The sequence below is a fragment of the Dermacentor andersoni genome, chromosome 3 (assembly GCF_023375885.2).
Source record: "Dermacentor andersoni chromosome 3, qqDerAnde1_hic_scaffold, whole genome shotgun sequence".
Classification (NCBI taxonomy): Eukaryota; Metazoa; Arthropoda; class Arachnida; order Ixodida; family Ixodidae; genus Dermacentor; species Dermacentor andersoni.
The window spans coordinates 48,106,942-48,118,886 of NC_092816.1; the positions used below are offsets into that span (position 1 = coordinate 48,106,942).

At 48.0% G+C, this 11,945-nt stretch overlaps 1 protein-coding gene across 2 annotated transcripts in view; it reads left to right on the forward strand.

Moving 5' to 3' along the window:
- The window catches only part of per (period circadian regulator), a 41,766-nt gene extending 33,148 nt beyond the window's left edge, over positions 1–8,618 (forward strand). For both annotated transcript variants that reach the window (XM_072287146.1, XM_072287147.1), the window contains exons 17-21: positions 484–672; positions 1,581–1,810; positions 3,716–4,033; positions 7,436–7,837; positions 8,216–8,618. In XM_072287146.1, coding sequence (XP_072143247.1) covers positions 484–672; positions 1,581–1,810; positions 3,716–4,033; positions 7,436–7,837; positions 8,216–8,296 — 1,220 coding nt within the window. In that variant the 3' untranslated portion in view covers positions 8,297–8,618. The remainder of the gene's footprint in view (positions 1–483; positions 673–1,580; positions 1,811–3,715; positions 4,034–7,435; positions 7,838–8,215) is intronic.
- Positions 8,619–11,945: the final 3,327 nt, after the last annotated feature.

The window sequence follows — 11,945 nt, forward strand, 5'->3', positions numbered from 1 at the left end:
ACATACATACATACATACATACATACATACATACATACATACATACATACATACATACATACATACATACATACATACATACATACATACATACATACATACATACATACATACATACATACATACATACATACATACATACATACATACATACATACATACATACATACATACATACATACATACATACATACATACATACATACATACATACATACATACATACATACATACATACATACATACATACATACATACATACATACATATGCTTAAAGAGCAGACGAGCATGTTCGCCTGCGTGGCGGGTTAGTAACGTCAAAGATTCGGCTAGGCTAATTGGTTGTGCACGATGAAAACTATAACATCGTGCCTTGCGTCGAGAACGTAAATCGAAGGGCCGACAAGGGCAAGATTCGGGAATCCATTCTTTGACACACTGTACGTCTACCCCAAGTGACCGCGTGTATTTCGCACTCGCAGGCTCGGCATCTGCAAACGCTGCATTACCGTCGCCGTTTCCTCCACTGCTGCACGCCGCCGCATCACTGGTCAACTCGCAGCCAGACAACGTGGCTGCGTTCGTCCCCAACTTGGCCATCCCCACCTACACCTACGTGCCGCTAGGGAGCACGCAGTCCCCTGCCAGCACGACGCCATTTCTCATACCGGGTATGTAGACGCAAGATCTGTGGTCCTGCCAAATAATACTCTTTGGTCTTACTCTTGAACTACTTGGAAGTGAACAGTTTTAGAAATGCGCAAGCAAACGAACAGAGAGAGAGAGAGCACACAAGGACAGATGCAGTCCTTGTGTGCTGCGCCTGTCCTTGTGTGCTCTCTCTCTCTGTGGTCGTTTGCTTGCGTATTTATAAAACTGTTTAGTTATATGCACCACCTCGCCCAACAAGAAGTTCTTCTAAGCTACCTGGAAGTAAATTTTAGACTATTGGAATGTTATTACAGAACGACTGCAAGCTTGGCAAGTCGTAACGAATTCATTTCGAAAAAGAAGATTCCAAGCCTTCTCCTTGTCCTTGTGTTTCCTTGCTTAGTGTGAGCTTTTTATTTTGCGTATTAAACCGAAATGGAATATCATTGTCATGAAAAACGTTTCGAGCCTGAAAGCGTTATGCAGGAGCCCAAAGGTGGTCAGCAACACCTCTTTTTGTCACAAACTGTGCATGATACTTTATGATAGTGCCCACAAACTGCATGATACTGCGCACAAACTTCTAGCTTGAAGAAAAAGCCCACGCTAATTAGAACGTCTAGACAACAGATTTTCCACGATGGATTTGTACGTTGTGGGACGCAATGCTCAGAAGTTTTCCTCTTAGCTAACTTCGTTTTTCTCTTATAGCGCTGGAAACGAAACGACATCCACCACGACTTCTTCACGCAGTGTATTTAGTTGCGCTGCCTTTATACGTTTGCTGTGATTTTTTTATTGCTACGTAAAACGCGTGGTAGCATTTAACACGACGGCAGAGACAAACGTCCCATACGTATATATTTCTATTTTAACAATGCTAGAGAGTTCTTCGTATGTAATCGTCGCTGCTGCTTCCGTTCCGCAGTGATGTACGTGGGAGGCGTGCCGCTGTACCCTTCGCTGCCGACGGGCGACGGGCCTCAGTCCAAGGGCATGTGGCAGTGCGGCGCCCTGCCGCTCATGCCGCTGTGGCAGCAGCCGCCCGTCAACGGAGGCGCCAACAGCGGTCAGGAGGCGACGAAGGCCGACGCCAAGACACCAGGAGCACCGACCGGGGCTGCCACCGAGAAGACCCCCGACGACGCGCTGAGGAAGGTGAGCAGAGAGAGAGACGTTGAGAATCGTTTCCTCGCCGTTTTGCAGCCGTGTGTGCACCCGGGATCCTGACTTATTTAGATGCGCTCCGTAATCGTCGTCTGCCGTGGCAGGCTCAACAGGTCTTTATTTCTTAAAGGCGGTACTGCAGGATTCCTGCAAGGGAGTTGCCTCGAAGCACGTGTATTACAGTAATCATCCTCATGATCAGTCGGGGGACCATTCTGGACACTCAGATCTAGCCCATGTTGGCGTTTTGAACCAGACAGAGAGGTCGTAGGCTAGCCACCTTGTTGAGGCGCCATCGTCGTCACCATTAAGCATCATCGTGCGTCATAGTCGTTGCCGAGGATCTGGGTATCTCAGTTCTTCGAGCCAGGAACAAGAGCGCACTCTCGCGCTTCGTCGTGCTGGACGTCGCAGCCGGCGTTCCGCTCTTCGCCTTCTCGGATAAAAGTTAACCAGAGTAACGCTCCACGTCAGCCGTCGTCACGTAGTCCTTACACCTGCGAACCAATCAGAGCAGACAATACGACGAATTTCACAGAATGGCGCAATTTGAGTGTTCGGAATAGCAACCCAGTGAGAATGTTAGAAGCTCAGTACGAAGGTCTCTCCCTTCCAGCTATATCCTAATAGCCCTGTCTTGCCTCAGTGATGGCAGTATGGGAAGCACCTGCACCAGTAAGGCGCTGCTGTTGCGGCGGGGCAGCGTATCTTTATGTATACCTTACGCGTCACTTAGCATTAATCAGCTCAGGCTCGTTAGAGCGTACACCTAAGAATTCGGCGCTACACGCGTCCTTTACACGACGGACGTAGCTTGCGACACAAATGCAGTGTACTTCTAGGTGTAGTCGTGAGTTCAGAGTTGTTAAATGAGTGTAAGCTTACCCATAGTTGGCTCCTGGCACGCTATAACGGCTTGAACTTTACGTGACGTCACAAAGACAGCCAGAAGGATTAAAAATGTTATCGAGCACCGCTGGAGCAATTATATTCAGAACTCAGTGTTATGCTTTCTATTTCCTAGCTTTTATTGAGCCGTCCCAACATCGCTCCTATTACGCTCCTATCCCGGTAACTTTAATCTTTGTGCATTAAACCTATAGCGACCGCGCTGTTATATTAGTTATATTAGCAGTGCATAGGTAACTGTTGCGGGACATAACGGGACATCCGGCAGTGCAGGGTGTCCCGTTATATATATTGGGCCTACGAAATTTACTTTGTTCAATGTTACCTACAGCCATGACGAAACTTTGTGAAAACGCGCACCTTATTGTTTACCGCGATAATTCGTATGGCCAGACACATGCATTATCACTGTTTCTTCCGCGAGAAAGCGTCATCACATTGTGCGCTCTCGATGATCAACTTGCCGCTATTTGTCGAACAAAGTATGTTGTTTCCACTGTTTAGTCTAAAAGCCATCTCATGAAATTAAGAAAACAAAATCGCAGTTTCGTCCGAAGCATTGAGAGCGATAGCGATGCCTTTAAGTATTACACAGAGTAAGCGTCGTTTCTCGTTATATTCTTACACGACAGTGCCGCGTCATGACACCGAGAACAAATGCATGTGCGTCCACCTCTTGCTTCTGAACTGCAGGGTCTTGTCTGCCTTCTCGTTTTCCTTTGGTCTCATGTTTCCGCACTGACACGTCTCGGCGACTCCGGCGCTGAGCGGCGGCGTTCATCGCACGCGAAGTTAGCAATTCTGGCCCTTCAACTGCTCTTCTGAGCTTTCAATGCACGTATAATTGAATGCTCAGGAGGGCAGCTGGAGGACGCTCAATGCACGATGCGAACACTGCCGTTGTTCTAATTCGCTTTCTTTCGCCGCCCGAACTCGGGACATCGCGCCGATTGTGTTGTCGCAAGTAAAGCAACCGTTTCTTTTTAGCCTTTACAAGATACGGCGGACAAGACGAGCGGTCCAGCGACCATTACGGGTCTCGGCGACAACTCCGTCAACGGCGGCAGGGGTGGCGGCGGCGGCGCTGAGATGGAGGGTTGCTCGATGCGGCCCTTCAAACCGTACTCGACGGGTTTCGGCTCCAGTTCGGGAACCGGTGGTGCCAAGGCGGACGACCGGCGCCACAGCCAGAGCACCGAGAAAGACATGCACCAGGACGACTCCGTCTCGCTCTCGTTCGAGTCATCCTTCTTCGAGAAGTCCGAGAACTCGGAAAGCCAGTTCTCCTCAGAAAAGTCCTCTGAGGTACGTATACACGGCCCGCTGTCGTAGACCTACTGCGTCTCGGTATAGCAATGGCACGACTGATTGTTTCACTGCCAACAGGAAGTGCGGGTTGAACGGAGGAAGGAAATGCTCCGTGAACATTGACAGTTAGCATCCGTTCGCAAGAGTATAACGCTAGTGCGGCCGCGCAGAGGATCGCGATGTCAGAGGCGCGCTGGCAGGGACATTGGGGGGTTCCCGGGAATGCTTACAAAGATACGCAAAAACCGAAGGAGGAAAAGGGCTCAGGTATGATTTGCGTGCCATGGCAAGAGGGCATCCAGGGAACGCGGAACGCCCGGGAGCGTCATGCGTGCTCTGGGAGAGCGGCGGGCGGAAGGTGGTGCAGCCACAAAAGCTAGAAAATAAGCCGTAATTATAACTTGGAGCATTTTTATTGTGTGCCCGAAAGAGAGAAAGAGAGAGAGAGAGGGAGAGAGAGAGTGCGTTGTTTTTTCCGCACTACTCGAAATTGCAGAGCAGCTCGATGACAATTGGAACAACAATTCCTTTCCCCGCTCCTTTATGCGCTTGGTAACAGGCTAGAGTTTCTCACTTCAACTACCTACTTTACATTTTGAGGACAAGGTCTTTCTTAGCTGACTTCATGCGGGTTTGACCTATCAGGGACCTGGGAATCTTCCAACCACTCCCAGAAAAAGAAAACGGCTCCTTTCGCGCCTCCAGAGCATCGCAGCGAGTCGCAACACGTAGGAAAATGTAGGTCTCAACGAGACAAGGAAAGAGAATTACTCGCAGAATAAGTAAGATTAGCGGCGCGAACGTAATTAACGTCCACATAGTCGAACATTAAGCACATTTCCCTATACCGCTGTAGAGGGTGCACCACCGCACATGTAGTCATGTTGAGGCAAAGACGCAGTGCAGTACACTATTGGGAAGGAGAGCGAGTTCGCTTGGACCTAGCAAGGCTCGCGCCAGGCTTTAGTGTCTGCAAGGCAGCTTTGGCGGCGGAAAATTTGTCTCGTGCGGCACATTGCAAACGAAGTGAAGTGTGGTGCGAATACCTCGCTAGCTGTGAGATCGCGAGGGGCAGGGCGCGGATGACGCGTGGGCGCGATTCACAGCAGCCGCCGCAGACAGACCTCCGCTCATGCAGCGCTTTGTTTCTATATATGGTATCGGTGGACGCGCTCGCCGCACGCCATCGCTGTACAGACGACGGCGCGCTACGCTGGCGTCATCTCGCAGTGTTCGTCGCCGCAGAGCCCGTCTTGCGCGGCACTATGCTTTCCGCCTCATGGTTTCGCTTCACCCTCCTCCTCCGCTTTACCCCTCGTGCTCTCTTCGCTACCGCCTTCTTTCATGGGCTGCTTCGCTTTACGTTCACTCTTTCATCCTTTGCTATGCTCGTTTACTCAGCTACGCTGAGGGACGCCGGCGCTCAACTCAGGAACGGGCGCCTAAGACCGACGCTCTAAAATTCGCTTGGCGTGTCCATACACTTCTTATCACAACTAGATGATCTATTCTGCATGCAACTGTAATAAATGAAGTGAAAGGAACTACCATCGATAACGCCTCACGTATGTGGTGGGAATCAACCGTAAGACAGGGCCACGAGATACCACTTTGTTTAACCAACACAGTTTCTCAAGCTACCTACGCAGATTATTTTCGAATATTTTTTAAATCCTAATGTATTGCAATAAATTGCTTAAGTAGCACAAGGTAGTTGTACACCTAGCATATGCGTTTTATCCAATTTATGCTTGAAAGCACATGTGCTGTCTATCAACAATACCACATAAAATGAAATAAAGTATACGGAAACTCCCGTGGACTTGTCTAAATATGCTAAGCATATCTCCAAATTTCAAGCTTGTCGACTTCCAAAGCTAGGTCGGCCAACCCTCAAATTGCAAGTTGTAATTTCAGTGGGGCGCCACTAAATTTCAAGTTGGCCTATGCAAAAATAAAAGAAAAATAAATTATAGGGCTTTACGTGCCAAAACTACGATCTGCTTATGAGGCACGCCGTAGTGGGGGACTGCGGATTAATTTGGACCCCTTGGAATTTTTTAACGTGCACCTAAATCTAAGTACACGGGTGTCTGCATTTCGCCCCAATCGAAATGCGGTCGCAGTGGCACATCCGAATTTCAGATTACCCCACCCCCAAATTCAAGCTGAGCCACCTCCAAATTTCAAGTTCGCCTATCCCCAAATTTCAGCTGGTGCGCCCCAATATCTCAAGTTGGCCCACTCCCGAATTTAAGTTGGCCCACCTCCGAATTTCAGTTTCACCCACCCAAACTTTAAGTTGACCCACACCGAAATTTTAAGTTGGCCCACCTCTAAATTTTAAGCTTACCTACCTCCAAAGTTAAGTTGGCACACAGCCAAATTTACATTGGCCCACCCCGAATTTCAAGTTGGCCCAGCTCGCAAACTTCAGTTGCCCCACTCCCAAATTTCAAACTGGTCAACCCCCAAATTTAGGCTGGCCCAGCCCTAAATTTCAAGTTGTCCCACTCCCAAATTTCTATTGGGCCACCACTAAATTTCACGTTGACCCACACCCAAATTGAATGTTTTCCCACCCCCTTCACCCGCCGCGGTTGCTTAGGGGCTGTGGTGTTGGGCTGTTAAGCACGAGGCCGCGGGATCGTATCCTCGCCATGGCAGCCGCATTTCGATGGGGGCGAAATGCGAAAACACCCGTGTACTTAGATTCATGTGCATGTTAAAGAACCCCAGATAGTCAAAAATTTCCAGAGCCCCCACTACGGCGTGCCTCATAATCAGATCGTGGTTCTGGCACGTAAAACCAAATAATTTATTTTATGTTAGCCCACAATCAAATTTAAGCAGGCCGACCTCGAAATATTCAGTTGGAATACCCCAACACCTCAAGTTGGCCCACCCCATAATTTAACTTGGCCTACCCACAAATATCAAGTTCGCCTAACCCCCAAATTTCAATTGCCCTCCTCCCCTACTATTAGCTTCCCCATGCATTTTCTATGGAGCCCTATGTATTCCTACGCGTATTATCACCGATCATTTCTTTTTTTGTTGTTGTCAATTGTTCCTTATCGGTTGTAAACCTACCAGTCATCTACATTTACACTACATTTACCCCCTCCTCGAGCACCCACACTACGGCGCGCCTCATAGTCCGATCGTGGTTGCGACTCGTACAACCGCAGAATTTAATTTCAACCGAGCGTGGGGCAGTTCTTCCGGTGGGGTGCAGTACATTTCGCTCAGTTGCAAGGCGTTTGGCGGGCGGTTTTCGGGGTTCGCGGTAACATGGGGGTGAGAGCCGAGGGCACGTGAACGTTCCCAGCCGATGCGCATATCGCGCCATGGGAAGATACCGTCGGTGCTAACGCCGGCCCCGCTGTTCGCGTGCAGGACACGGACTCCGAGATGAAGGAGCGCCGACGCAGGCAGCCCGCACGGGCCGTGCTGCGAGAGCCGCACTGGACCGAGGGCGTCTCGCTGACGTCGGACCTGGTCTACCGGTACCAGATGCGCGCGCCCGACGCGGCCGACGTGCTGCGCGGCGACAGGGACAAGCTGCAGCGGATGCAGCAGCCGAGGCTCGTCAACGAGCAGCTATCCGTGCTGCAGCTCGAGCTCGACGACGAGCCCGGCTGCGCAGAGGACGAACCCATGGGATGCGCAAAGGTGGCTTCCTCGCCTTCCGTGGGACTTGGGTCGTCGCAGACCGCGGCGGCTCTTCCGGACGCCGCAGCGGAAACCGCGGCGCAGAGATACGCCATGTACGCCATGGAAGAGGACGACCTCACACAGGTGGGTGGGCAACAACGCCCCGTTGCGCATGTATACGTACTACTACATACAGCACGAGCATGACGGACAGTGATAGGGCGCAACGCGTTTTACACACGCGCGCCGCGAGCAGACGGTTTTGTATCCCTCGCTGTCGTTTTCGTCTGCTCGCGCTGCATGCTTAGTCCGTGTCTCAATGATTAGTCCAAAAAAGTGCGCTATCAAAACAAACGCGTTTCTCACCGTAGTCCTGTCGTCGCACTAGACGTTTCTACGTTACTGTTCATTATTAATAAAAAAAAAGGAAAGTTAACGAATAAATGATGCTTGGTGCGAGCGTAATCACACGTCCCGGTTTTCTGTTATCATGGTGATGACGACGATTTCTCTCTCTTGCAGGAGGTGGAAGTGAAAGAAGAACGCATTCTGTCCTCGTTTGACCCTGACTTTGCTCTCGCCGACTCCGACGCTGAATTTTGATTGGCAATCATCGTGGTTCTCTGATTGGATCCCGCTCACCGTGCCAGACTTTCTAGGAATAAAGAAGAAAAAGAAAGAAAGAAATGGAAGACAAGTGGGACATCGCTGCTCTCTTCTCCTCCCTCCTTCTCCTCCTCGTTCAAGCATCGCGCAGCGAACATAACGGCCTCCCGGACGGCGAACGCTCAAGATTCCCGTCCGGGTTGCCGCGCTGCGCACTCCAAGTGTGGTCGCACCTGTTCATCGCCTGTGTACGTCTGTCCGTAACTCTTCTGATCAATAAAGACCACTTACCATAGCCTGGGGCTAGGCTTCCTTGCAATGCGCCTCTCGTAAAGCCGAGTTGCGAATCTCAGAGGCCATAGAGTTTGGCTGTTACTTTTCTACATATTACACTTGATGGCGCTCCTAAACTGCAAGCGTAGAAACACAGGTTATCATTTTTTTTAAATTCTTCCGGAATCTTTTAAAAATCGCCTGTGGCAGGTAGTATAATTCTTGTTCTTGAGCTGGATTATTCTAGAGGCGGGCATTACTAGCATCGTATACCGAAGCACACATTAACTAATTAACAAATATTCTATACTTAACTTCAGAATTAATTACCTTATGGCACTTATCGCAATTTGCGAAGTGTAGGCGGGCGAGCTTGCAAGACCTATTTGTTCGAAATGAGTCTCCAGGAGGACACTGGTTTTGAGATATATTTTTTTCAGAGTTTGAGAAGAAATACATAGGTACCCCAGTTACTTTTGTGCTTCAATGCATAAAACATCGTTTTGTTAAAAAACAGAAGTGAAGTAGTTAATTTACCCGCCGTGGTTGGTTCGTGGCTATGTTGTTGGGCTACTGAGCATGAGGTCGCGGGATCGAATTCCGGCCCCGGTGGCTGAATTCCGATGGGGACGAAATACGAAAACACCCCTGCATTTAGATTTAGGTGCACGTTAAAGAACCCCACGTTGTCCAAATTATTCCGTAGTACCTCACTACGGCGGGCTTCATAATAACATTGCGGCTTTAGCACATAACCGCCCCGCCCCTCCCGGTAAAAACAACAACAACAACAAAAAACAGAATTTTTACGGCGAGCTTGTGTTCCATATCTCTAAACTGGCGTCACTCTGGAAACTTATTCCAAGTGGATACGCCTTGCAAACTCACGACCCGTCAAAATAGTTTTACGAAGTAGAAGCATAAAATTACAACGATTCTTCGTTTTCTTTTTCTTTCGGGTAATGCCATTAGTGTGGCTGCGGTGTCGCGCAAAGCACCCGTATCACAGCCGTAGGGTTCTTGGTTCGAGTTCATTTCATTTATTTTCTCTCAGAGCCTAGGCATCACAGAAAGAAGTGGGTGATTTAAAAAAAAAAAACACACACAAACACACCCACATTTTAGGAACGCAGTAGGGTTACAATAATGACGGATACGCAACTAATGCGACGAGAGCTTTTTGCCTATATTATGTTAACGAGGACTTCGAGCGTCATGTTGCGCAGATAGCCGGGTTTCCGAGAATCCAACAGCTTGGAGCAGTTAAAATTCGCTGACTAAGATGCTTTTGCTTTTCCTTAAGTCACTTACCGTGCAAAGTAACGTGACGAAGAAAGACTGCAGTGTGACAGCGCACAACAAGGAATACTGCAAAGGGACGCAGGTGGTGACAACAGCTACAGTGGCGTGATAGCGATGACGACACTCTGTTTACCGGCAACGGATGTTTACTGATACACACGAAAAGCCTTATTTGGTAGAGGAACGCTGATAATGGACGCTGCGCCCCGCGGCTCTTCGAGAGACCATGCTTGAGCTTGCTTCGAATCAGCCAATATTTAGCGAAACAGTTTGTCTATCTAGTTACCCAATGAAGCTTGAAATTGGACAGACCTAGAATCCATTGCTTCGACTCTCGGTATAAGTAATCTTACATTTGTGAATACATATCTTAGCCTGTCAGCGAAAACGATTCATATTGTGTACACCAAAGTCTACACTGTACAAGGTGATGCTACGGACGATCAAACTCAATTGCCACGGAAGATTGCTGTTTTTCGCAGTAAAATCGGCATTTTAAGCAATACCGCGAAGTACAGAGAGAGCTGCCGCTTGTAAATCTTGCCTTGGTTCTATATCACGTTTCAGCAGTTTAATTGTCATTGTCATAATCATCATCATGATACTCTTCTTTTACCACCAACCATCCACATTATAGTCATCATCCTTGTCAAACACGTGTCATCTTCTTCGTCATATCAGCATGTCGTTAATCTCCGCGTTCTCTTCCTTGCGTTCCTTTTGATTTGGGATAGCGGGCCTCCGCTATTTCACGGCCCTGGGCTTAATGGGAATGATCAAACCAACTCAATTAGTGAGTTGAGTTTTTTGGCATTTTACAACGATCGAGGTAATATTTTCCCACAATAAATATCCCGAACATGTGGAGTTCTCCGAGAGTCGGCTCACACTGTTTTATATTTAGCATTTATTTCCTGTTCTGCTGTCTCTAATTTCTTACACTTAATCGTCATTGCTGCTGACATAACCCTTTTTGCAAGGCGACTAGATATAATCACAAACACACAAGCAGAGAAAAATTAAACAAATAACTACTAGACCCAGGTTTTCCAGAAGGTATATCAGGTAAAAATGAGCGAAATTTGATGGAACACAGCTCCTCGTTAAAGCACTTCAAACAATGGCCTTGACACGTAGGAGGTGCACCATCAACTAAAAGGGCATTACCGAAAGAAAAGAAATTGCGGCGCATCCAACGCATTTGTTGGAATCAACGTTACGCGAAGCTTTCTTGCAACGTTTCAATCAAGTGCTATGCAAAGAGACGCATGAGGTCTACAATTTTACGTATGTCTATGGCGGCGAGAGAGAGAGAGAGAGAGAGAGAGAGAGAGAGAGAGAGAGAGAGAGAGAGAAAGGGGCCCTTCATTAGAAAAACAGATTTTTGGTGGCGCGTATACAACCACTGGAATGTACTCTGTATAGGGATGGGGAGTGGGGTTAGAGTATTCCAGAGGAGACTGGAAACAAATTAAAAAAAGAATAAAGATAAATATGAAATGCGCAAGTGGGCCTCATACTATTATTTACAGGTGAAACGGCGGATGAACTTAAGCTTTTCTATATGAAAGGTTGAATCTTTAAGGCTTTCCGATTAGACCAATTTCTTAAAGGTATTCTATCAGTAAATGCAAAACCAACTAAGTTGCAAACTAAGATGCTCGCTAGCGTTAAAGAATCGTAGCAAATCATTTCCGTTTGTCGCTCCAAAAATTGTCTCTCGTCGAGGTACGCGGGGCATTCAAGTAATATGTGCCCCACTGTCTCTGACCTGCCACAGTTATCACAGTAGGGACTAGTGGTACGCCTTATGCAGTACAGATAATTGTTCGTGTATGCCATGTTCAGTAGAAGACGATGTTACAATGTAACTAAGTGTGGAGGAAGTGGTCGTGGAATCTTAGATCTCACTTCTGGAACAATATAACGCAGAAAGCTATCTTGGTGAAGCGGCAGATTCCAAAGGTGGGCTTTGTCTTGATAGGCATATATTTTTTTTACATGTTCGAAGCGTCGGCTTTGGTAAAAGAATATTTTGAAAATTTTCGCCCTTTCTCTTCAATGTGGCCGT